We start from the raw sequence: 27,494 nt of genomic DNA, 5'->3' as shown, positions 1-27,494 counted from the left end.
ACAAATGAAAACCCCTCCTTTCAACCATATCAATTACAGAGAAAACATATGCACGCACAACTACTACAAGAAAATTCAGATCTTCATACAGATCCTTTCCACTGGCCTCCTGCAGGCATTTAAAAATCCTTCACAAAGCAGAATATGGAGAGGCTGGTCTCCAAAATGTTTCTTCAGCTTGATGGAAGAATCACCCAAAGTTTCTCATGAATATGGTGCTGCTGTCACCTATGAACCTAGGAAAAGGAAGGGTGTGGAAGGGCATGGTGAAGGGGGAACTTTTTTATTTTTTTTATTGGTATTCAATAAGTGCTCATTATGTGCCAGAAACTGTACAAAGCAATGGGCTAGATACAAGCTAATCAGGTAGGCCTCAGTCCAGGTCCCACATGGGGCTCCCCATTTTACAGGTGAGGTAACTAAGCACGGAGAAGCTAAGTGACTTGCACAAGGTCATACAGCAGACAAGTGATGGAGCTGGGATTAAAACTCCGGTCCTTCTGACTCCCAGGCCTGTGCTTCTCAACTGGTCAACTACTTCCCACTGTTTGGTCATGAAGCACTGACAGAGTCCAGTGGGGGCCTAAGAGGGTTTGGCCACTATGGAGCTAAGCTTTCTAGTGGAGTGCCGTCACTTTGAGAAACCTCCCTTGGAGGCTGGCCAGATGTTATGTTTCATAGCCTTCCAAGGTAAACAGAAACCTAATTATTCTGGGTCACTTTTGCATTTGTTTGGGAGTTGTTATAGCATGAGATGGGACATGTATGTTAGCCCCGTTAAGCAATCGCTACAGCTTAAATTTTAATTTAGTATGGTATTTAGTACATCACAAAATCCAAGAAAAAATAAATATGCACCACAACAGTGCTGGCTTATTCTTTACAAGAAGAATTCCCTGACAAGGAGCATAAGTTTCTGCATGATGATGGAAATATCAATTTGCCTTTCTTTAAATTTTTTGAACGTGTGCATTCGATAATACAGAAATGCATCCTGATTGGTCAGAGTTCTACTGTAATTTTCTGCTCTCATGACCTCAAAAGCTAAATCTGTACTGGCAGCAGGGTCAATAGTAACAACCAGACCAGAATTCATTTGGATGGCATAGTTATATTTTAGTCCTCAAAAGGATTTACGCTGGGAAGTCTGCTTTTCCTGAAAGTGCCATGAGGCATAATTCTTTTTCTATCTTCATCACCAAAAAGGACACAATTTATTCACACCCAGAAACCAATCCATTTGAAATACGCAGATCCACTGGGATCCATTTGCAACTGGAAAAATCGGTAAGAATCCTCATGTGATATGAACATGACTAGTAAATCTAGATAAATGCTGGAAAATATTTAAATTATGACATCCTAAGACTCTCTTGTAAAACCCCATATTGGGCAGGGACTGTGTCTAACCTGATTATCTTGTATCTACCCCAGCACTTAGTATATTACTTGGCACACAATAAGTGCTTAACAAATTATTATTATATATGTTAAGCACTTACTATGTGCCAGGCACTATACTAAGTGCTGGGGTAGATAAAAGATAATCAGGTTGGACACAGTCCCTGTCCCCCACAGGGCTCCCAGTCTCAATCCCCATTTTACAGATGAGGTAACTGAGGCACAGAGAAGTGAAGTGACTTGCCCAAGGTCACACATCTGACAAATTCAGGAGCTGGGATTGGAACCCAGGTACTTCTGACTCCCAGGCCCCGTATTCTATCCACTAGACCATGCTGCTTCCCTGATACCACAATTATTACAATTATTATTAATCTCATTATACAGAATATAAAAGTACTTGGACCCCTTCATATCAATTCATTATCTAAAGAAACCAAAGACATTTAAAGGTAAAATGATCCCTGAGTGTTAATATTTTTAGGTAAGGAATATTTCTAGTTTTTTTTCAGCAATGGCAAAAAAAAATAAAAATCACCTTACGGAGATAAATGAGTGATGGCTAAACATTTCTAAATTGTTAATATCCAATCAAAAAAATATTTGGGGGACTTTTATTACTATTTTGACATCCCTAAATGATTAGCTTGGGTCCTTTGTTCAAACCTCCAGCTTCTCAGAGGTAGGAACGAAAATTATTTAACAATGCTAATTACATATAGAAACACCCTCTGAATATGTAGAGAAATTTACAGAGTGATGGGGGTTGCTTTGTTAATCAGGATAAAAATCTTACATACTGGGGATGCTTATACCTTTTATTAAACTAATTAATGGCAGTACCCTTTGAACTACGTACACAAGCTTAAGGAACTTTAAGACACACTGAAAACATGTCTAAGGGGAAATACAAATGGCTAATAATATCCTTTTGGTCTTCTGGGGCCCTGACTCTAGCTGCTTCCATGATCACAGTTATGGATTGTACTGAAGGGGTCTTCAGGCAAAGCTTTAATTTGAGGAAGGCCATTTTTCTAAAGAAACTCAGTTCTTAAAAAAACTATCTTGGACTTTCAAAGTGACTGATCTGATTAACCAGCTGATGGTTTTTCATTAGCTGAAATATCATGGCTCAACAAGGTAAATCAATCACCAGCAGGATCCCTGAATCTTACATATTCTCATCACCTGCTCTGTTTAAAGGCATTTTTTGCATCAATCAATCAATCACACCCTGAAAGGTACTTTGTTTTTAGGCAACCAGTCTCACAGCCCCACTTTAAAAAAGTGGGAAAAAATTCCAAGAATTGACTGAGGGTCCACTGGTGAAGAGAACACTTGCTTTTCCAAGGAGAGTGATGCATTAATTGTCAAATATAAGATTCTAGCTGGATATGTTGAAGACAAACATAAATAGCCATGGCATTAGGGAGATTCCTTGGGACCCACAGGATAGGCGATCCCATGCATCGCATGACAAAATAATCGGTCATCATTACTGATGTGATGGTACCCAGAAGCCTTAGTAGATACACCAAGATTCCCACTGAAAGCCACTCCAAGTTATCCCTGCTCATCTTAGAAAGGCTGTACTTGTGTCTATGAGAAGCAACTACTCAGACCTGGAGGAGTTGCATGCATGACTTTAGCACACGCTCTTGGCGACCAAGGGAAAAATCAATCAGAGAAAAAAAGGAGATATGCTTGCAATGAAATTAGATGCAGAAAAAAGCCTATCAGCTTGTCTAAAGCCCTGAAAGAGATAAAGTAGGGAAGCTGAGAGTCTTAAGGAGCGTAAAGTACCTGCTGGATGATGTGATGTGCACCTGCTGTATCTCTGGGAGCTGAAGTCGGCATTTTAGGAAGGTTCCGGCTCCTTCAGTGTGTCAGACTTGTGCAGCAGCCCAGCGGAAAGCATTCATTTGGTGGGCACTACCAATTTGTTATTAATGACCCCATCCATGGGCAGAGAGACAACAAAGAAATATAAAGAAGGCCAAGAGGGCAGAAAAACAACATTTCAAAAGTTAAACTGCCTTAGCTGAAATGTCATGTCTCTGCCTATCGGCTCGACATTTCAAGTAAAAGTCAGTATTCAGATCATTGCCCAGGCCAACTCACGGGAAGACCATCAGGGTGACAGATGAAACACTCCCACTTGGTTCTAGGAAATGCTGAGGTGTGTGTGATGTACTACCTGGGCTGTGAGGACTAAATAGAGGGTGGGGAGCGAGTCTTTGACTGCTGCTGATTTATGGGCACAGTCTCAGCTAGTGCAGAGAATTGGCACCTTGCTCAGGTAGCATAGATGAAAAGACGTCTAACCCAGCGCTTATAACAGTGCCTGGATCATAGTAAGCGCTTAACAAATACCATTTAAAAAAAGAACGGTGCGGGAGGGGGGTTTGGGTCTGAAGTTCGGGTCAGACCCGAACTTCTGTCTCCACCAAAACACACCATGAGCCTGTGATACTCAAAACAGGAGCCTTGCAGGTTTGTCTTGTTCATTCATTCATTCAATCGTATTTACTGAGCGCTTACTGTGTGCAGAGCACTGTACTAAGCACTTGGGAAGTACAAGTTGGCAACATATAGAGACAGTCCCTACCCAACAGTGGGCTCACAGTCTAGAAGGGGGAGATAGACAACAAAACATATTAACAAAATAAAATAAATAAAATAGTAAATATGTGCAAGTAGAGTAATAAATATGTACAAACATATATACAGGTGATGTGGGGAGGGGAAGAAGGTAGGGCGGGGGGGATGAGGAGGGGGAGGAGGGGGGAGAGAAAGGAGGGGGCTCAGTCTGGGAAGGCCTCCTGGAGGAGGTGAGCTCTCAGTACGGCTTTGAAGGGAGGAAGAGAGCTAGCTTGGCAGATGTGCAGAGGGAGGGCATTCCACGCGAGAACGAGGCATAGTGAAGAGATTCATTCATTCATTCAATCATATTTATTGAGCGCTCACTATGCAGAGCACTGTACTAAGCTCTTGGGAAGTACAAGTTGGCAACATATAAAGACAGTCCCTACCCAACAATGGGCTCACAGTCTAGACAGGGGGTTGGACACTGTCCATATCTTACATTTGGCTCACAGTCCTTTAGCTCCATTTTACAGATGAGGTAACTGAGGCACAGAGAAGTGAAGTGACTTGCCCAAGGTCACCCAGCAGACGAGTGGTGGAGCCAAATTAGACGCAGGTCATTCTGACTCCTGCCCATGCTCTAACCACCAGGCCATGCTGCTTCTCTATGCCAGTGCTTAGAACAGTGCCAGCGCTTAGAACAGTGCTCGGCACAAAGTAAGCGCCTAAAAAATGCCATTATCATTATTATTATTAATTATCTGGAGCTGCAGTCTCCACTGTCCACCTCTGCCAACTCTTTTTCAGGATTTCCTGCTGGGCCTGGCCACACTGTGACTACACTTGGTGGTTCTTCAGTCAGAAGATTCATTCATTCATTCAATCGTATTTATTGAGCACTTACTGTGTGCAGAGCACTGTACTAAGCGCTTGGGAAGTACACGGTAACATATAGAGATGGTCCCTACCCAACAGTGGGCTCACAGTCTAGAAGGGGCAGACAGACAACAAAACAAAACATATTAACAAAGTAAAATAAATAGGACAAATACGTACAAATAAAATAGAGTAATAAACACGTACAAATGCACAAAGACTGACGGCAAAGCCCCACCAGGCCTTTCCCTGCTTGCGGAAAATAATAATACTAATAATGATGGTATTTATTAAGCACTTACTATGTGCAAAGCACTGTTCTTTACGATTGTCAAATACGATTGAATGAATGAATGTCTTTTAGACTGTGAGCCCACTGTTGGGTAGGGACTGTCTCTATATGTTGCCAACTTGTACTTCCCAAGCACTTAGTACAGTGCTCTGCACACAGTAAGCGCTCAATAAATACAATTGATTGATTGATTGAATGAATGTTCTAAGCGCTGGGGAGGTTACAAGGTGATCAGGTTGTCCCACGGGGGCCACCCAGTCTTAATCCCCATTTTACAGATGGGGTAACAGAGGCACAGAGAAGTTAAGTGATTTGCCCAAAGTCACACAGTCGACAATTGGTGGAGCTGGGATTTGAACCCATGACCACCGACTCCAAAGCCCGTGTTAGCAGCAGAGGAGCGGAGGGTGCGGGCTGGGCTGCAGAAGGAAAGAAGGGAGGTGAGGTAGGAGGGGGCGAGGTGATGGAAAGCCTTGAAGCCAAGAGTGAGGAGTTTCTGCCTGATGCGTAGGTTGATTGGTAGCCACTGGAGATTTTTGAGGAGGGGAGTAACATGCCCAGAGTGCTTCTGCACAAAGATGATCCGGGCAGCAGCGTGAAGTATAGATTGAAGTGGGGAGAGAGAGGAGGATGGGAGATCAGAGAGGAGGTTGATGCAGTAATCCAGTTGGGATAGGATGAGAGATTGAACCAGCAGGGTAGTGGTTTGGATGGAGAGGAAAAGGCGGATCTTGGCAATTTTGTGGAGGAGAGACCGGCAGGTTTTGGTGACAGATTGGATGTGAGGGGTGAACAAGAGAGCGGAGTCGAGGATGACACCAAGGTTGCGGGCTGGTGAGATGGGAAGGATGGTAGTGCTGTCAACAGTGATGGGAAAGTCAGGGAGAGGGCAGGGTTGTTTCCATCTGATAGGGCCAAGGTTATGACATCTTTGTAATCTGGGCTCTGTACAATACCAGGTACAGTTCAATGTCTAGAGCACTACTTGGTTGTTCAAAATATTCCTGGTATCGGTCTCAATCATTACTCATTCTGCTCAGTCCTTCTGTCTCAATGTCTCCTCCTGTCCTTCCCTTCTCATGTCATGTTTCATATAAGGAGGGGGGTTTACCCTTACTTGATTTAACTCATTTAATTTCAGGACAGTAAAAAAAAAAATGTAAAAAGCAAGTAATCACCTCCATGCTTTTGCAAAAGATACCTAAAAAAGGGTGTTTACCTTTGCGGGAGAAATAGAATTGTCTATGGGAAAAATGCTGAAAGCTTTGTAGTGAGATTTAGAACGTTGGCCTCTCCTACATCGTATCTAAATTCCTTGGCTTAATTAATTATGCTTATGCAAATTAGCCACTTTTAGAAGATTAGGGTCTTGTGAGTTCCCAAACTTGCCTCCTAAGCAGAAGAATGAGGTTGTTACGCTTTTAAAGTCTTTGAATGCCGCATTTTACAGCAAAGCACAGCAAAGAATGCTGCATCCCAGCCAGATACCTTGGTGCTTAGCACAGGCCAATTGCTATAGGCTGCCCAAGGCAAAAAGAAAAAAATGGAAATAAATTGTGCTCCCGCAATTTAGACCACAAAGATTAAGTTTCCACTGGTAGATAACTTTAATTGCAAGTAATAAACCTCGGGGAAAGGGAGATTTATAATGGGAACACCAAGACCACCTGAGCTTGTTTGCAATGCTGTGGTGCAATCATTTCATGAATGCCATCTTTCCTAATAAATCTAAATGATGCTCAAGAGATTAGCCCTTTACATCTGATGGGCTTTAACAGAACATGATGCGAGCAGGAGCACACGCTTGAGGGGTTTCAGAATGGGTTTGGATGGGACTGGGGCAGAATGAGGCTTGTCCAATCAAATTCAAAGGCCCAGAACTGGTTTGGAGGTCAATTTGGTTGCTCAGTCCCAGGGAATGTGTCTATTTATGGTTACACTGTATTCTCCCAAGCTCTTAGTACAGTGCTTTGAACACAGTAAGCGCTCAGTAAGTACGATTGCATGAATGGATGAAAGGTTCATGTCATTTATAAGTCAGCTTAACTTTTTTTTACCATTCATTTTGCACAAGGACAGAGGAGGATTTTCAGAAAAAGGAATGGGCCAGGGCCCAGTCTGGTCCATTCGTGCTGGTGTGATTTGGGCTGCAGGCAGGCTGCGTGGCTGAAGCTGAATGCTTGGGAGATGGAATTTCCTGCCCTCTGAGTTGACCCAACTGCTTCCCCAGGGGCCGCCTGTGCCCTAGAGCTAAGAATACCTTCAGAGGATTGACCTTTTTGATGGAAAAAGTCCAAGAAAAACAAACCTAGGCCACTTGGGACAGAGGAAAGGATGGTGGAGAAGGAACAGCAAAAGGAATGATGTACAGGACTCATCCAGCCTTGGGAAGGAAGAAAACTTTACTGGCAGGAGAAGGGGAAAAAAATACACATTGGATATTAACAATAATAAAATAATGATAATGGTGGTATTTGTTAAGTGCTTACTATGTGCCAAGAACTGTTCTAAGCGCTGGGGTAGATATAAGGTAATCAGGTTGTCCCACTTGGGGCTCACAGTTTTAATCCCCATTTTACAGATGAGGGAACTGAGGCACAGAGAAACTAAGTGACTTGCCCAAGGTCACACAGCAGACAAGTAATTGAATCCGGATTAGAACCCACGACCTCTGACTCCCAACCCCGTGTTCTTCCCACTGAGCCACGCTGCTTCTCATCTGGATATTAGTCCATTAGTCCAGATGTGTCCAGGCTCAAGATTTCCTTTACCAAAACCGAAATCCTGGAACATTTTGTTTTCTAAGAGGGCCAAGGTGGCATTCTACCCAGGGGAATGAAAGTGAATGCTATTCATTTACTGCCACCTCCTCCAAGGCACCACCACCATTCAAGCCCATATGGTCCTACCTGTGTACTCTATCCCAACACCTTGTGCAGTGGAAGTGCTTAATGAATACTATTACAACTCCTCCTTCAACTCTGGACTTTTATTAGCTCCGGCATCTCTTCCCCCTGGCTAAAACACTGATGTTTCTGTCAGTATTTCACTGAACCTGTGAAAACCAAACCAAAAGGAGTTGTGTTCATTCACTTGCATTTCTTTCTGTCTCCAGAACATCTCCATGTGGATGACCTCTTAGCATTTTAAACTCAAAATGTCCAAACTTTTAATCTTCCCTCCTAAACTTCCTCATTTCCCGTTCAGTTTAAACCACCATCTTCCACCTAATTCCCAAACCCTTATGCCCCCCTGCAATCCTGGTTCAACCCATCACCTCCCTACTGGCTTTACTGGCCTCCCTATCTCCAACCTCTCCCCTCATCAGTCTATCCTATTCGGCTGTTTTATAATCATCCAATTCCATCACTCCCCTCCTCAAAAACTCCAATGGCTACCCATTCCTTGTTAGATCAAACAGAAACTCTCAATCACTGGATGCAAGTCACTCCATCTGCTTTCCTTTTGGTTCTCTTCTCCCTCTAGACTGTAAGATCATAATAATAATAATAATAATAATAATAATAATAATGGTATTTGTTAAGCACTCACTATGTGCCAAGCACTGTTCTAAGCGCTAGGGTTGTCCCATGTGGGGCTCACAGTCTTAATCCCCATTTTACAGAGAGGTAACTGAGGCACAGAGAAGTGAAGTGACTTGCCCAAGGTCATGTAGTAGACTAGTGCGGAGCCGGGATTAGAACCCATGTTTTCTCACCCCCAAGCCCATGCTCTTGCCACTAGGCCATGCTGCTTCTCCCTAGAGAATGTATTTGTCACACTGTGCTCTGCCAAGCATTTAGTACAGTGCTCTGCATGCAGTAGGTGCTCAATAAATACAATTGACAGACTCAACCCTAGCTCAGATTCTTTACTCTTCTCAAGTTAACACTTCCATCTCTGATCCATTTGCACCCTATTCCACACTGCTTTAAATTCTCCCACTACTCAAACCCACCAAATCACCTCATCTTCAGAGCATTCCTTCCAAGCTACTTCCTCCAGAGGGCACCTCCCTGGTCATGTCATCCCTACCCTTGATCTGTAATGGTTTACTCCATTTATTCATTTGTTTTGGCTTATTCTAATAACAATAATAATAATAATGGCATTTATTAAGCACTTACTATGTGCAAAGCACTGTTCTAAGCACTGGGGAGGTTACAAGGTGATCATGTTGTCCCACGGGGGGCTCACAGTCTTAATCCCCATTTTACACATGAGGTAACCGAGGCACAGAGAAGTTAAGTGACTTGCCCAAAGTCACACAGCTGACAATTAGGCAGAGCCAGAATTAGAACCCATGACCTCTGACTCCAAAGCCCGTGCTCTTTCCACTGAGCCACGCTGCTTCTTGACTGTTTCCAATTGTATCTTTGCTTTCCGCTGGTTTTGACTGCATGAATACAACCTATGTCTGCTTGTCTTTGCTCCTCCAAACATTTTATTTGTATTGTTTGCTCTCAAATGCCTAGTACAGTGAATGAATACTAACCATAGATCTCAAAGTGCTTTGCTAGTGAATAGTATTGGCTCTACTGGAGGGTAAACTGATGGCTAGCCTAGGCAACTAGGACCACACCCAAGGAGGAGTCAAGATAATTATAATAATAATAATAAGTGTGGTATTTGTTAAACTCTTACTATGTGCCAGTCACTGCACTAAGCAATCACTGGGGAGGATACAAACAAATCGGGTTGGACACAGTTCCTGTCCCACATGGGGCTCACAGTCTTATCTCCATTTTACAGTGACAGAACTAATGCACAGAGAAGTGAAATGATTTGCCCAAGGCCACACAGCAGGCAAGTGGCAGAGCCTGAATTAGAACCCATGACCTTCTGACTTACATGCCCGTACTCTATCCACTATGCCATTTTGCTTCCCTCTATGCCACGCTGCTTCCCCCAGCATGCCACCCAGCTACAATCATCCAACTGACAATCCCACATCCATTCAAGAATGTCCATGAGTCATCAAGTGGGGAGTTTCCTGGATCGTTCTTCTTCTGCCAGATCAGATGGGACTTCACTTGCTTCTTGCCAAATAGCACTATAACAAGCATTGCTAATAGAAACTCTAAAGCTAGGGCAAAAATATTTCTTTAGATCCAAGCTCGGGATTTTGTTTTACATATTCCACCTTCATTTCATGCATGAAATTCTTGCTGACATCAACATGAGTCCTGGGCAAGGACCAAAAATGGAATATATATTAACCGCCAGATTGGAATGGAGAGCTACACTGCACAGAAGTCTGGGTTCCCCTGCAATTCATAGGTAAGTCAGGGCTGAAAGTATGTCTACTTTCTCAGGGTAGACATAGGTACACTTGCAGTCCAAAACCCCTCCTGGCAAGAGCATGCTATAAGGGGCAGGGGTTGGTCACCCTGTATATCATTCAGTAGCACTACAGGGTAGTAGCAGGGCCTAGTGGAAAGAGCACGGTCTGGGAGACAGAGGACCTGGGTTCTATTCCCAACAATGCCAGTTGTCTGTGAGGTCTTGGGCAAGTCACTTCACTTCTCTGTGCCTCAATATCCTCAACTGCAAAACAAGAATTAAATACCTCTCCTCCCTCCTCAGATTGTGAACCCCATAGGTTAAAGGATCTTGTATCTCATCTTGTATCTACCTCAGGGCTTAGTGCAGAGGTTGGTACATAGTAAGTGCTTAAGAAGTACCATAATTATTAAATATTCATAATAATAATGGTATTTGTTAAGTGCTTACTATGTACCAAGCACTGTTCTAAGCACTGGGGTAGATACAAGGTAATTAGGTTGTTCCACATGGGGCTCACAATCTTAATCCCCATTTTACAGATGAGGTAACAGGCACAGAGAAGTTAAGTGGCTTGCCCAAGATGATACAGCAGTCGAGTGGCAGAGTTAGGATTAGAACCCACATCCTGACTCCCAAGCCCACACTTGGGCTATTATTAGCCCAACATATTCTGGAATGGCTAACACCAACAGCCTGCTATGACAGTTGAAAATGTTAGTTTTTCAAGAAAAAAGTGAAGCCCCTCCCTCATGATCTTGATGCCAGAAATCTATGAGAATTTCTCCAATACTAAGAAAATTCCTCATACAACCTCCCCCACCCTCAACATTCGTTCATTCAATCTTATTCATTGGGTGCTTAGTTTGTGCAGAGCACTGTACTAAGCAATTAAAAAGTATAATACAGAAAATAAAGAGACAATCCCTGCCCACAATGGGCTCATCATCTGTCAAATGACTTAGATTACCATAGTTTGGACAAATATCAGGAGGACTAATTCTCTGGAGAGGACACTAATGCTAGGAAAAGTCCAGAGAAAACATGGAAGAGGTAGACCAGCAGATAGGACAGAGAGCATAACAACGATAACGGAAGAACTGTTAGAAAGGTTGCAGATTATGGCAGAGGACAGGATGTTCTGGAGAAAGTATATCCACGGTGTCCTATCATTTGGAAACAACTCGACAGCACTTAATAATAATAACAATAAGTGTGCTGCAAAAACCTCTGGGAATCTCAGCCATTTCAAAAATTGATGTCTTCTCTAACTTGGTTTGAAGGAAAAATGTCATGCTCCAATCTCCCAATTCTCTCTTTTCTCCCTCTTCCCTAACTCCTCCCAAGGAAGCACTCATATTGTACACAACTACTCAATGGAAGGCTAGCAGATCAACCAGAAACATTACTGAAATACAGTCTACTTGAAAAAGAGCCTGGCTTATTGTGAATTCACTTTACACTGCAGGGGCTCCACCACTTCACTTCTAGCACTATTTCCATTCAGCATTTTCATTCTAAAACATTGGAATGGGCTACTGAGGAAGGTGATGCAATGCCATCTGTTTTCTTAGAGACTTTAATTCCATAGGCTTCCCATTTGGGGTAGCTTGGCACAGTTCTTCCTAATGGCAGGGAGGGAACTAGGACCAAGTGCTTAGTACAGTGCACTGCAGACAGTAAGTACTCAAATACAATTGACTGATTGAAAGAGCACAGGCCTGAGAGTCACAGGACATGGGTTTTAACCTCGGCTCTGCCACTTGCCTGCTGGGTGACCTTAGGTAAATCCCTTCACTTCTCTATGCCTCAGTTTCCTCATCTGCAAATACTGTTATTAGACTATTACTACTACTAATAATAATAATGTTAATTAGACCAGAGAGCTTTTAGGTTCTTTCATCCCTGGAATTCCATAGTGATCGCCAAGGAGATTTCAAGCAGCTCTCCTCACAAGAAACATGGAAAGCCATCTGGGTAACATTCTTGTCCATTGTTTCGGAACAGGGAAATTCTTTGGCAACCAAGTTGCCTCCCACTGCTCTCTTTGCACCCTTTCAACACTGTCAGTGGGAGGGGGGCTGACAGCAGAGCAAGGAATTAAGTTGAGGCTCTTAGGTTCCTCTGCTTTGAAGCAGCTCTACTACCTTTGGCGAGTCATTTGCCTTCGCTGTACTGTGAGCAGACACTATTCCTCAGAGCAGAACTCTGAGCATTTACTGCTTTTGAGATCCATATGCTTCCCACACAGGAAAGGATGGAGAATGATTATAAGGGCAGTTTCAAAGGAAATGAATTGAGCGGAATTTGAAAGATAGGTGAAGCAGAATGAAGCGGCAACCTCCAACCAATGGTTCGAAAACCCTCTCGGAGGGTGAGCTAGCTTCATGTCCAGAAAATCTGTTGTGATTCATTAAAACCATGGAATACAATCTGCAATGTCCACTTCTCCAAATAATGTATAATTCATATGCTTTAGTCTCAGTGTTTTGACTAGTTCTAAGTCTGTAGTCTAAAGGAGTGAGTATGGGTAAATAGGAAATGCTTTGTTCTCAGCCTTAAGTACCTTGGGGGTACAGGGCCCTTTAAGGAGGGAGTCAGGCGTAGAAGAGGTAACACTGTAAATCCCAAGCTCCAGTGAGTATCCTTCAGGTCAGGGCCTGGGAATCCCCTGCTGAATATCAAATAAAACAGTAGGGAGCAGACAAGATTGGGACATACTGTGAGATGAACAAGACACACTATTCCGTGAGCCCAGTGAGTGGATGTCATAATCAGTTGTGCTGGCCTTCCAGACTCAAAACCCATCAATCATATTTAATCATCATCATCATCAATCGTATTTATTGAGCGCTTACTGTGTGCAGAGCACTGTCCTAAGTGCTTGGGAAAGTACAATATGACAGATTTGGTAGACTTGTTCCCTGTCCATAAGGAGCTTACAGTCCAGAGCACTAAACTACAGACTAACCCCATTCAGAGATAGACATAGCTGGGTTGCAGTTTTTCACTGTTATATTGTCTCTTGGCCCCAGCAGACAGAATGCCCATCAGTAGCTCAAGTATGAATGTATTTCCATCCCATTCTAATAATAGGCAATGAGTCAAAGGAAAACTAGACTAGAAATTAGCCCCAAAGAAACCCTCCAAATGTGTCAATAATGGAATAATGGAAGTCAATCAGTGGAATTTATTGGATGCTTACTGTGTGCACAGCACTATGCTAAGCACTTGGGAGAGCACATTAGAGTTGGTAGACATGATCCTTGCCTCAAGGAGCTTACAATTTGGAGGCGGACCCTGCTTCTTTTTCAAATAACGGTTTGACCTTGTGGACTACCACTTCCTGAAGTAGTTTGTCAAGGCAGCTCAAGAATTGGCAAGCTTGGCCTTCATCTTCCCACAGAAGGGTAGCTAATGGGGACTGGGATCATAAGACGAAGAGGCATTGGGTAACCAATAGGAAGGAGGGAGGACAGATGTTCTCTCTTCCCATTGCCCCCTTAACTTCCTGAAAGTTTTTTAAAAATCAGGCAGGACTCTTCAGCCTGAAGGACAGCTGGGTTTGAAGAGGTGGGAAGGATATTTCAAACACAGTGTTAGAGGTCAGGAATTTGTTTACTGTGCACTCTGCTCTATTTCCCATCCAGGTACCTGTTATCAGAATTTTGTCTGGCTGAGTGTGATCAGACCTGGGGAAAACATGTCTGCTGAGGTGATGTATTCAGAATATCAGAATCTGTTCATCCTATTTTGTTACATTGTTATTTGTACTCTCCAAGTAATTAATACAGTGCCCCACACATGGTAAGCATTCAATAAATATGACTGAGTGATAGCTGAGAAAACAGGAGTTTCTGCCAGGAATGTCATTGGGAGCTTGGTTTCGATTATTTCCCTCAAATTGTCCAAAGGGTGCACCTGCTCAAACAGCAACTAATGCAAATCTCAATAAACAAGCACAAAAGTCCTTGGCATTTTTCCCACTGGTTGGGATTCCAGAGGATAGTAATAAATGAACACACACAACACAACCACCCACAAACATTCTGAGGACAAGATGGCATAACCCATGCAAAAAAATCTGGGCAACTGTGCAGAGTGTGAACCCACGACCTGGGAGTCCAATAAGGAAATTTTGGCAGCCTTCACCGTCACCTCCATATCGAGGAGCAGACCCGGTAAGGTGTCCCTTATAAAGAAATAATTGGTGGGTGACATTCACCAATTCTTATCAGTAGGGATGGCTGTCAAATGCTCAAGCTGATGGATGGTCCCTCTGTTGGACTTAGTGAAACAGGGTTTGTGTAAACGTTCATAAACACCATTCTTTGGGCATCTTGTGAAGCAACAAGGAATGCAACTGCTTCCCAAAAGTGTGACACCTCCCCCCACCACATACACACACTCTCTCTCGTGTATGCTCTACCCCTTTACCATCCACTATTGGCTAAAGCATTCATTCATTCAATCATATTTATTAAGCACTTACTGTGTGCAAAGCACTGTACTAAAAGCGCTTGGGAGAGTACAATATAAACACACACATTCCCTGTCCACAATGAGCTCACAATCTAGAGGACTCAATTACCCTGTCCCCTCCTACCTCACCACGCTACTCTCCTTCTACAACCCAGCCAGTACACTTTGCTCCTTTAATGTTTTCCCTGTACCTCAATCTCGTCCATCTGGCTGCTGACCTCTCACCCACATCCTGCCTCTGACCTGGAATGCCCTCCCTTCTCATACCCGACGGATAATTACTCTCCCCACCTTCAAAGCCTTATTGAAGGCACATCTCCTCCAAAAGGCCCTCCGTGACTAAGCCTTCCTTTCCTCTTCTCCCACTTCCTTCTGCATCACCTTGACTTACTTCTTTTATTCATCCCCCATCCCAGCCCCACAGCCTTATGCATATATCTGTAATTTATTTGTATTGTCTGTCTCTCCCTCTAGACTGAAAGTTTATCACCAGGAAATGTGTCTGTTTATTGTTGTATTGAACTCTCCCAAGTACAGTGCTCTGCACATAGTGAGAGCTCAATAAATATGACTGGCTGACTGACATGCAACCCAAAGAGCCTGTACTTCTTCACATTTACAAGATCATTTAAAAACTCATTCTCCAGGCTCAGCAGGCAGAATGGGAGGAGTTCTTACCTGACTTCTGCCTGACTTTGGGCAGAATGGTAAGATGTCGGGGCCAAATGTTCACACCGACCATTATGGAAGGGCTATGAGCTGCAAGTGGGAATTAAATGTTTATTTCACCCATCCTATGATAGGGCCTCTGGAAATCAAAGACAAAGGTTGGGAGAGTTCATTGTCCAGCAGCATCTATGAAAAAGATGCAGGGAAGATGCAGTCAAACTTAACCTTCTGGACCATTTGATCTGTGGACTGTGAAGAGGCAGAGGCACAGAGCTGTTCCCACCTGCTATGCCCATCTGCTTTATCCTTGCAAGCTACTAGGAAGCCACAAATTACAGCAAACAGGATTGCTAAAGGGTGTTACTTTACGGTCTGCCTATAGGAAGCAGGCAGCTGAGAGGAGGAAAAGCTCAGACAGAAAGTGTAGCCAATGCCCTGTGGGTTTGGTGAGGTTGGCTTAGACCTTAAGGAAACACACAGATGATCGGCAGAACCCGAAATAAATTGTGTAAACTTCTGAGGATACCCAGACCTTTTTCCTCACTATCCCCCAGGGGGAGATGGTCCTAGATTATTGGAAGCCAATGTAATAACCAATCAATAACTCATTTCGGTAGGGGGGGGCTGACCTGTAAGTAATGATATTGCCAGTTTAGGGAGTGAATTTCTCAGGAGGGCTTTAGATTGATCTCCCATCACCCTTGGGAGGCAGAGTGGGAAGAGATAAGAACTATCTCCACTGTGCAATGAAAGAAGTCGTGACAAAGAGCTACGTGGAATTCCTCAGCAGACATATCTACTGGTTTTGTTGTCTGTTTCCCCCTTCTAGACTGTGAGCCCTTTGTTGGGTAGGGACCGTCTCTATATGTTGCCGACTTGTACTTCCCAAGCGCATAGTACAGTGCTCTGCACACAGTAACCGCTCAATAAATATAACTGAATGAATGAATGAATGAAGAGTCAATGGATAGGCTAGGTAGATGCCCTGCTTCCTTATCAGAACCCTAGAACTAGAACCCTACTTTGCTTGAGGGGGCGGTGGGGGAGTATAGGCACCACCTTACAGGAGAGTTTCACATGAATAATGGTGATGAATGGAGGACAGGACCCCAAAAACCACTTTCCCCACCACCAAGACTGACAAATGCAATTCAAATCATATGGCCTTTATTATTAATAATAATATAATAATAATAATAATAATTGTGGAATTTGTTAAGTGCTTGCTATGTGCCAGGCATGGTACTAAGCACTGGGGGAAATACAAGCAAAATGGACTGGACACAGTCCCTGTCCCACAACAGGCTCACAGCCTTAATCCACATTTTACAGATGAAGTAACTGAGGCACAGAGAAGTGAAGTGACTTGCCCAAAGGTCACACAGCAGACAAATGGTATAACTGGGATTAGAACCTATGACCTTCTGACTCCCAGGCCAATGCTCTATCCAGTATACCAAGCTGCTTCTCTACACTTAATGGATTGGCTTCTACTATTTTGGTAGTGGTAGAGTGTGGCTGCTACTTTCACTGCTTATTTTAATGTCTGGTGGTTGGGGAGAAAAGTTAAAGACTTGGCCATCTTACTCCAAGATTTACACATCTCTAGGAAACAGTCCCTTTCATCCTTTCTCTAAATAAGCTTTACAGAAAGAACCTCTCAACATGTTCACTTAGTGTTTTCTCATGTGCCTATAAATATAATTATTTTCAAAAAAATTAATAGCAGCAAGCACACATCCTACTGGGCTTAAGTATTTTATGTTGTATATAGTTAACACCTCTTTGAATTGGTTACAATGGAGCTTAATTAATTGTTTCATTACACTTAAAGCAAGGCATCCAACCGAATCTAATATTAGGCATTCATCAGATAGAAGTTTTCAGAGAAACAAACTGCTTTTTTTTTTTTTCCCCTCCTCAGAAAGCACTAGCATGCATTCTCCAACACGTTTTCCCAGAAAGGAATCACTGAGGAAAACAGCTAAGAACTGTGACTTTCAACAAATTCAGTTTTCTAACTTGCACGAGATGAATGGTAACAAACCAAACTGAACTCGCTTCTCTCCACCTTTAACCAGCTTCCAACACCTGTCAAAAGAATCTTTGACTTCACACACCTGAGAGGCGAAAGGCAAGGATCTGTAAACTGTAGCTCCTCACAGATGCCCTCTACAGTATGTGCTGAGATTTTCATTCTAAATCATCCAGCTCTCTTCAAGACAGGAGATGAGCCGTTTCCTAGGTGTTTTTGCAACCTCAGGTCTGAAGGAAGACCCTGCAAGCAGCCCAGCCCACTATCTGCAACACTTCACACTCTAGATTGAACCACAAAGCAATCCCATAGATTACGTATTCTACAGAAGCTACTATTTTCTTTAAATGATGGCTCACAAAAGAAAAAAAAATTAATCCAACTCCCCGGCACATTTGCTGCATAAATACCAACTGCACAGTAATCCCATTTGAATAAGGCATCTGATGATGAATTTATTAGTTTGCTTAATTAAATTTTTTTTAAGTCCCCATGTCCCCTAAATGGCAAACTAACAAGCCTGCTGGCCGGGGAAAAAAAGTGAAGCTCTCTACATCAGTTTATGCTAATACATTTTATTTGCATAACATGTTTTATGGGGGAAGGCTTACATTTCCACATTTCAAAATAGAAAGCAATTTCATTCAGCTGTGAAAAACTTGGACCAGGGAAGGAACAACTCAGGAAATGGGTGAAAAAGCTCAGTAGAACAAATACTAGTAGACCTTGGGGGGGCTTTCACCTGACCCTTGGGAACATTCCAAAAATATAATCACCATACTAATAAAGGCAGGTAGCTACTCTCACATTATTTAGGCCCAAGAAGTCAATTAACACAACCACAGAATCCATTTAATAGCACAGATACCTTTAATGAAGGGGAGAGATGGTATAGAATAGCTAGCCTGTCTTAGCAAAGGTTCACCTGTTTCGAAAGGCTACAAGAAGTGTGGGGAAAACACCCAGCTGCTGAATACCGTATAGTGGCAGAAACATCACACATGAGAGACATTTGCAGCAAATGAATAATGCAAAATCATGTCTATCATTGGTCCCACAGGTGCAAATTCAGGTTTCCTGAGGGGCATGCTGACAGGCAACTCCTTCCAAATGAACTAAAACCCGGTTGCCCCTGAGAAGGGACACCAACACAGACTTCAGAGGCATCTCCTAGCATTTCTAGAGTGGTAATGAGCCTATGCCCTTCCCTGATTTTCATTTTTCTGCCTCACATATTTCAGTGGGCCAGAGAAACGGAAATGTGAGCCTGCAGTCCTAAAAACCTCTGCAACATCAATCGTGGCCCTCATCTAGGAACCCCGGTGGAAAATTAAGTCCATAAATCACTCGATGCATTTACTGCAACCTGTTTGACATGATCTGTCATTCTCCAGACAGATCGTCAAGGAAGGCCACCTAACTTTCGGGTTGTGGGAACTCTGGTGAAAATATCATGTCCTCTTTGGTGGCTGCCAAATGTCAGTTCTTGGTTATTTTTATGTTAGAAGAACCCAGTCTGTAACATTAAACACTAATTTATCGATTACAAATCCCCATACACTTTTTAAACGGGGCGCCCAAGATATCTTCGGAGGCGGTATATCAGTTGTGAATTTTGAAAGACAGTGTGGGACAAGTTTGATATTGGCCAGATTTCCGCCTCCAAACGGCAGGGCAGTAACACATTAATCACCACCATATCATGGCTGCTTTGTAACCAAATTGCTGAGCTAATTCTTAAGACCTTTATTATACTCTTGATACTCTGTTAAGAGTTGGAATGGAATTCAACCTGAAATTATTAATCTGTAGGCTAAAACAACCCACATAGTTACTGGAAAGCAAACATTTCCCTCTTTTCCCAAGCAACTGAAATTGGAGCAGAAGATGAATATGAAAATCGTCACTTTTCAGTTCATAAAGCAGTGGCTCTTGAGAAATTAATAAGAAAATTCAGTTTTAGCTCCTGAACTGATATCATATGCTTCTTATAGTGGCATACTATTCAAATACCCTGTATTAAATGGATTTCCCCCCTTGTTTTGGATTTCAGCAGTTTGGGTTACAGTGAAATTGAATTAGGAGAAAGCAACACAATCCAAAAGTGATTAGGAGAGATTCTCAAATGCAATTACCATCCACATGGCCCAAACAATGCATTTTTAGGAATACCTCATCCTGCATTAACCCTTTCCACATCTTCAACATACAACAGCTAGTTGGTTTTACTCTTTAAAGCCAAGTCCATGGGGTCACTTCAAGCCGAGACTTCACACCCCCAGCCACCCTCCTTATCCATTAGAGCACGTATATCAGCACGAGGATGTTATTCACAGTCTTCTAAACAGGTCTAAGAGGGAAAACACACTGTGTGTTTATATCTGCCAGAAACGTAAACTCCCTGCAGAGCGGGTGTTATTAGCGTCGCATGCATTCCACTGACGCCACGAATTCAAATGGGGACGGCTAATATAAATAAATGTCAGATACCACCGAGTTAAAAGAATTGGAAGGGAGGGGGGCAGAAAAAGCGCCGACACCCCCACGATTTGCCCGAAGCCCCCTCAGCCCAAAATGTGACAGTATCACTGAGAGCTACGATTCCAGGCCAGAGCTGTCACCGAAGCGATAAACCTCTAGGAATTTGGGATATTTGGGCCTCCCCCCGGGAAAGGATTGACACTAGATGTCCGGGCCTGCGAGATGAAAAGTTCGCCCATTGATTGGGTTCAGCTGAGACCCAAACGACCCCCCTCTGCACAGAGCTCACTCTCCCTCCCCTTACACAAATAGGGTGATGAAAACAAAATGATCAGTATTATCCTTATAATTACACGTTTGGCTGCGGATGGGTTGGGGGGGAGGGTGTCACACCGGCTGGCTAAGAGGGTTAATTAAATGGCCCGGCGCAAAGAGGGACCCCCGCCTCGCAAGTCTAACAGTCATTATCGTCCGGCTGGGCTTTCCTGGGTAATAATGAGGGCATTTGGGTAGAGTGCCCCTTCGCCCCCCGTTGATTTTTTTCCAACCCTTGGGAGAATGGGGGGCTTCCAACGTCCCCAGGGAATGGGAGTGCTTTCCTGGGTAGACTGCCCCTCGCTCCCCGTTTGATTTTTTTCAACCCTGGAGAGTGTGGAGGACTTCCTCCGCCCCCCGGGAATGGGGGTGGCCGGTATATGTTGCTGATTTGTACTTCCCAAGCGCTTACTACAGTGCTCTGCACACAGTGACCGCTCAATCAATACGGTTGAATGAATGAAGGCCCCGGTCAAGGGTCCACCCGCATCCTTCCTAAGACTGTGCGCCCCACGTGGGACAACCTGACTACCTTGTATCTCTCCCAGCGCTTACGACAGTGTTTGGCACCTAGTGAGCACCTAAAGGCCCCTGATCAAGGGTCCAGCAGCATCCTTCCTAAGACTGTGAGCCCCACGTGGGACAACCTGACTACCTTGTATCTCTCCCAGCGCTTAGGACAGTGATTGGCACCTAGTGAGCGCTTAAAGGCCCCTGGTCAAGGGTCCACTCTCATCCTTCCTAAGACCGTGAGCCCCACGTGGGACAACCTACCTTGTATCTCTCCCAGCGATTAGGACAGTGCTTGGCACACTGTGGGTGCTTAAAGGCCCCTGGTCAAGGGTCCACCCGCATCCTTCCTAAGACTGTGAGCCCCATGTGGGACAACCTACCTTGTATCTCCCCCAGCGCTCAGGACAGTGCTTGGCACCTAGTGAGCGCCTAAAGGCCCCTGGTCAAGGGTCCACCTGCATCCTTCCTAAGACTGTGAGCCCCACGTGGGACAACCTGACTACCTTGTATCTCTCCCAGCGCTTACGACAGTGCTTGGCACCTAGTGAGCGCCTAAAGGCCCCTGATCAAGGGTCAACCCTCATCCTTCCTAAGACCGTGAGCCCCACGTGGGACAACCTGACTACCTTGTATCTCTCCCAGCGCTTACGACAGTGCTTGGCACCTAGTGAGCGCCTAAAGGCCCCTGATCAAGGGTCAACCCTCATCCTTCCTAAGACCGTGAGCCCCACGTGGGACAACCTGACTACCTTGTATCTCTCCAAGCGCTCAGGACAGTGCTCGGCACCTAGTGAGCGCCTAAAGGCCCCTGGTCAAGGGTCCACCCGCATCCTTCCTAAGACCGTGAGCCCCACGTGGGACAACCTGACTACCTTGTATCTCCCCCAGCGCTCAGGACAGTGCTTGGCATCCAGTGAGCACTTAAAGGCCCCTGGTCAAGGGTCCACCCGCATCCTTCCTAAGACTGTGAGCCCCACGTGGGACAACCTGACTACCTTGTATCTCCCCCAGCGCTCAGGACAGTGCTTGGCACCTAGTGAGCGCCTAAAGGCCCCTGGTCAAGGGTCCACCCGCATCCTTCTTAAGACCGTGAGCCCCACGTGGGACAACCCGATGACCTTGTATCTCCCCAGGCGCTTAGGACAGGGCTTGTCACATAGTAAGCGCCTAACAGATAGCGATGTTATTCATTGCTATTATCATCGCAGGTCCTCGGTACCTTGCGTATGGTGCTGGTTGTTGTCCATGATGGCGGGGTCGGGGCCGCTGAGCTCGGCCAGTCTCCGGTTGGTGGCGGTCAGCTCGGCTCTTAGGTTGGTCACCTCCTGGCTGGCGGCCTGGATGGCCCTATCGATCCGCAGGGCCAGCTGCTTGTTGTCTTCCATCATGCTCAGGATTTTGGCCTGGGGGGCACAGGGGGGACAAAGGGCAGCATGATACGCCGGCCGCGGGGCTGCCCTTCCTCTCCCCGGGGGGAAGGACGGGGGGCTGCGGGGAGGAGGGGGCAAGGAGGAGGAGACGCCGGCGGCTTCGCAGAGGACATAGCGCGGAAAAGCGGGGACGCGCCCTCTTTAAATGGAGCCTACCACTGGCGGCCGGCTCTGGGGGGATGCGGGGGACCCTCCCTCTGCGGACCCCCGCCCTCCACGAGCCCCCCGTCCCCGCCCCCGCCTCGGGACCCCCATCTCGCAGGAAGGGAAAAATCGGGGGTCAGGGGGCCGCTCCGGGGGAAAGAGTTGGGGGGGGGCTCCTCTCCCAAGACTCCTTTCCTCCCCCCCGAGGAAGGCTCGGTGGTCTCTCCCGTGCCCCGACCCCCCCCGATTAGCAGCCCCCGGCTCCCCACGACCCCCGGGACAACGAATCAATAATAATAATAATAATAATGGCATTTGTTCAGCACTCACTATGTGCTAAGCACTGTACCACCCCCGCCACCGATAAAACGAAGCAGCCCCGTCCGTAGGCCGGGTAAGTGGGCGAGAATTTGTACTTCCCAAGCGCTTAGTCCAGTGCTCTGCACATAGTAAGCGCTCAATAAATACGATTGATGATGATGAGAAGAGCGGGGCGATAATAATAATAATAGCATTTATGCTAGACTGTGAGCCCACTGTTGGGTAGGGACCGTCTCTATATGTTGCCAACTTTTACATCCCAAGCGCTTAGTACAGTGCTCTGCACAAAGTAAGCGCTCAATAAATACGATTGAATGAATGCTGTGCACACAGTCAGCGCTCTTCCAGACTGTGAGCCCGCTGTTGGGTAGGGACTGTCTCTCTATGTTGCCAACTTGTACTTCCCAAGCGCTTAGTACAGTGCCCGTTGTTGGGTAGGAACCGTCTATGTTGCCGATTTGTACTTCCCAAGCGCTTAGTCCAGTGCTCTGCACACAGTAAGCGCTCTTCTAGACTGTGAGCCCGCTGTTGGGTAGGGACCGTCTCTATACGTTGCCAACTTGTACTTCCCAAGCGCTTAGTACAGTGCTCTGCACACAGTAAGCGCTCAATCAATACGATTGAATGAATGAATCAATACGAATGAGTGAATGAATGTCGCCTCCCCCCCCCCCCCCACACTTTGGGAGTCGCGGAGATCGCCCTTGTAACCGCCCCAGCGCTTAGAACAGCGCTTTGCTCATAGTAAGCGCTCTTCTAGACTGTGAGCCCGCTGTTGGGTAGGGACCGTCTCTACATGTTGCCGATTTGTACTTTCCAAGCGCTTAGTACAGTGCTCTGCACACAGTAAGCGCTCAATCAATACGATTGAATGAATGAATCAATACGAATGAATGAATGAATCTTCCCCCCCCCCCACCCCACCCACTTTGGGAGCCGCGGAGATCTCCCTTGTAACGGCCCCAGCGCTTTGCACATAGTAAGCGCTTAGTAAATTCATTAATTCAGTCGTATTGATTGAGCGCTTACTGCGTGAAGAGCACTGGACTGAGCGCTTGGGAAGTACAAGTCGGCAACAGATAGAGACGGTCCCTACCCCACAGTCTAGAAGGGGGAGACAGCAAAACAAGTAGACAGGCATCAATATAAATAGAATTATAGATTCATTCATTCAATCGTATTTATTGAGCGCTTACTGTGTGCAGAGCACTGTACTAAGCGCTTGGGAAGTACAAGTCGGCAACATATAGAGACGGTCCCTACACAACAACGGGCTCACAGTCTAGAATAAATGCCATTATTATTATTATCGCCCCGCTCTTCCCTTCTCGCCCACGTAACCGGCCTACGGACGGGGCTGCTCCCTTTTCTCGGGGGCGGGGGGAAAATAGTACAGTGCTTTGCACATAGTGAGTGCTGAACAAATGTCATCATTATAATTATTCCCTTCTCTCCCACTTACCCGGGGTAGGGACGGGCTGCTCCCTTTTCGCGGGGGGGGGGGGGGGGGGGGAATAGTACGATGTCTAGCACACAGTAAGTGCTGAACAAATGTCATTATTATGATTCCTTCTCTCCCACTTACCCGGGGTAGGGACGGGCTGCTCCCCTTTTTTTTGGGGGGGGGGGGAGGAATAATACAGTGCCTGGCACATAGTAAGCGCTTGACAAATGTCATTATTATTATTCCCTTCTCTCCCACTTAGCCGGGGTAGGGACGGGCTGGTCTCTTTTCTTGGGTGTTGGGGGTGGGAGGGTAATAGTACAGTGCCTGGCATATAGTAAGCACTTAATGCTACGATCATTATTATTATTCCCTTCTCTCCCACTTACCCGGGGTAGGGACGGGGCCGGTCCCTTTTCCTTGGGGCAGGGGGGTAATTCGTCACCCCCTCCCAAAAAGAGGATTTCTCAGGCTGGGGCCTTCCCTAAGGAGGGAAGGCTCAGTTTACTCTTCTGGAAAATGGGACCAGGGTCCCATCAAAGAAAAAAGGAAGAAGAACTGGCTCCCTGGGGCCAGTTCCCCGTGCGGATCTGTTTCACGTGGGTCCCGGACACCGCCCCCTGTTACCATGGCTACCAGGGCCCTCCCAGGCAAACGGGACAACGTTTACACTCACATCGATAACAGCAGGGAGTCCCATTTTGAGCTCCACCCTCGCTGCGTGGGGATTTTGGTTGCCCGTTTCACATAGCCCCGTCTTGGCGTTTGGCCTTGGGCAGTCTGTAACGAGTTTGGTAACTGCAGTATGCCGGGGTCCTTGGGAGGGAGCTATCTTTTCAAATAACATTTACAGAACGGGCCTGCAAACGTCTTAGAAAAATTAACTCCAAAAATGTGACTTTTTTTTTCCTTCTTCCAGTTTCTCTCTACAAGGAGTTTAACCAAACCCGGCAATCTTCGCGGGGTTCTGAAGGAAAAGCACCAAAAATGAAAGAAAAAAGAAATACCGCATTTCTTTGGCTTTTCATTCATTCATTCAATCGTATTTATTGAGCGCTTACTGTGTGTAGAGCACTGTACTAAGCGCTTGGGAAGGACAAGTCGGCAACATATGGTGACGGTCCCCTACCCAACACCGGGCTCACAGTCTAGGAGGGGCTTTCACCTACATCAATCCCGATATCACTGACCAGTCCTTTTTCCTTTTTATCTTTGCTGGTTATGTACGCAGCAAAACTGTCATGATCTTGAGAATGAAGTGAGCATTCCTCGGGTGACTTTGAAGGCTTTAAAAAGTTTTTTGTGGGGTTTTTTTTTGTTACTTTGTTTTCCTTTCTAGCATGTCAGCAGAAGGAGGATTTCCCAGTCCCTTGTCCCCCAGATTCCACACCCCTCATCCCCTTTATCCTAACCCTCCCGAAAAATACTATATCCAAGAAAAATGGCACTATTTGAGCTGTTCTGAGATGCCCCTTATTTAAAAAAGACTTGCAGCTAAGGGTTTTTTTTTAATGGTATTTAAGTGTTTACTTTGTGCCAGGCACTGTTCTAAGCACTGGGGTAGATACAGGGTAATAATAATAATGATGGTATTTGTTAAGTGCTTACTATGTGCCAAGCACTGTTCTAAGCGCTGGGGTAGATACAAGGTTATCAGGTTGTCCCACGTAGGGCTCACAGTCTTAATCTCCATTTTACAGATGAGGTAACTGAGGCACAGAGAAGTTAAAGTGATTTGCCCCAAATCACACAGCTGATAAGTGGCAGAGCAGGGATTAGAACCCACGACCTCTGACTTCCAAGCCTGTGCTCTTTCCACTAATCCACGCTGCTTCCCCGTCAGGCTGGACACGTTCCCTGTCCCACATGGGGCTAACAGTCTCAATCTCCATTTTATAGATGATGTAACTGAGACACGGAGAGGTGAAATGAAGACTTGTCCAACGTCACACAGCAGACGAGTGGTGGAGCTGGCATTAGAACCCAGGTCCTTCTGACTCTCAGGCCTGTGCTGTATCCACTAGGCCATGCCACTTCCTCTAGGTTCTCAAAACCTAAGAAAAAAAACTTTTAACCATCCTGAATCTCCAGGAGGACAAAGGCTAATTAAGGGGATTAACAATTTTGACCCTTGTTCCTAATTAAGTATTACTGGGAGGACTATTCACAAGACTAATAAACTTTCACCGTATTTCTCTAATTGGAAGAAGAAATTGACTTTGTGATTGTCACCCCTCCCCCAGCACATGTGTACCTATCCATCTGTAATTTATTTGGATGTTTGTCTCCCCCTCTAGTCTGTAAACTCCTTGTGAAAAGGGATGTTTATATTTACTCTTTTGTATCATGCTCTTCCAAGTGCTTAATACAGTGCTCTGCACACAGTAAGTATTCAAGGAATAGGGGTTATTGATTGAGCTGGGAATAAGAATCCTGTTGGGGTCGAGGTTTACCTTCACTTGACATTTCAAATTCTCCAGCTGGGTTTAAGAATACTGCAGCCAGCTGATACTCTACCTACCCAATTTCTAGCCTTTACCCTCACCCCACCCTGACATCAAAAGACATGACTATGCATTTCTGAGTTTGCCCTCAGTATAAAAAAAGCTTCTGTATTGGTCATCGACTACCAGTTTCACTACTAAATGTTGTCAGTGAGTGCACAGTGTACTAAGGGTTATGCAGTAGATACTACATTGGATCCACTTAAAAGTTTGTTTGTTTTTTCTAATGGTAATCGTTAAGTACTTACTTTGTGTCAAGTACTTGTCTAAGTGTTGAGGTAAATACAAACCAATGAGACTGAATATAGTCCCTGTCCCACATGAGGTTCATAATGTAAGTAGGAGGGAGAACAGGTACTGAATCCCCCTTTTGCAGCAGTGGAAACTGAGGCACAGAAAAGTGAAGTGAAGTGAAGTCTCACAAGCCCGCAACCTTGGTGTCATCCTCGACTCCGCTCTCTCATTCACCCCTCACATCCAAGCCGTCACCAAAACCTGCCGGTCTCAGCTCCGCAACATTGCCAAGATCCGCCCTTTCCTCTCCATCCAAACCGCTACCCTGCTCATTCAAGCTCTCATCCTATCCCGTCTGGACTACTGCACTAGCCTTCTCTCTGATCTCCCATCCTCGTGTCTCTCTCCACTTCAATCCATACTTCATGCTGCTGCCCGGATTATCTTTGTCCAGAAACGCTCTGGACATATTACTCCCCTCCTC

General features: G+C 45.3%; 1 protein-coding gene across 2 annotated transcripts in view; it reads right to left on the bottom strand.

Moving 5' to 3' along the window:
* KAZN (kazrin, periplakin interacting protein) overlaps positions 1–27,494 on the bottom strand; it is a 1,120,978-nt gene that overhangs the window by 491,061 nt on the left and 602,423 nt on the right. For both annotated transcript variants that reach the window (XR_005451048.1, XM_038746129.1), the window contains exon 3: positions 22,153–22,336. Coding sequence is in view for 1 of the 2 variants with exons in the window: in XM_038746129.1 (XP_038602057.1) it covers positions 22,153–22,336 (184 nt within the window). In the remaining variant the exon portion in view is untranslated. The remainder of the gene's footprint in view (positions 1–22,152; positions 22,337–27,494) is intronic.

Source organism: Tachyglossus aculeatus, chromosome 5 (assembly GCF_015852505.1).
Source record: "Tachyglossus aculeatus isolate mTacAcu1 chromosome 5, mTacAcu1.pri, whole genome shotgun sequence".
Taxonomy (NCBI): Eukaryota; Metazoa; Chordata; class Mammalia; order Monotremata; family Tachyglossidae; genus Tachyglossus; species Tachyglossus aculeatus.
The sequence above is the reverse complement of the archived record's forward strand: the minus strand, read 5'-3'. Positions and strand labels throughout refer to the sequence as shown.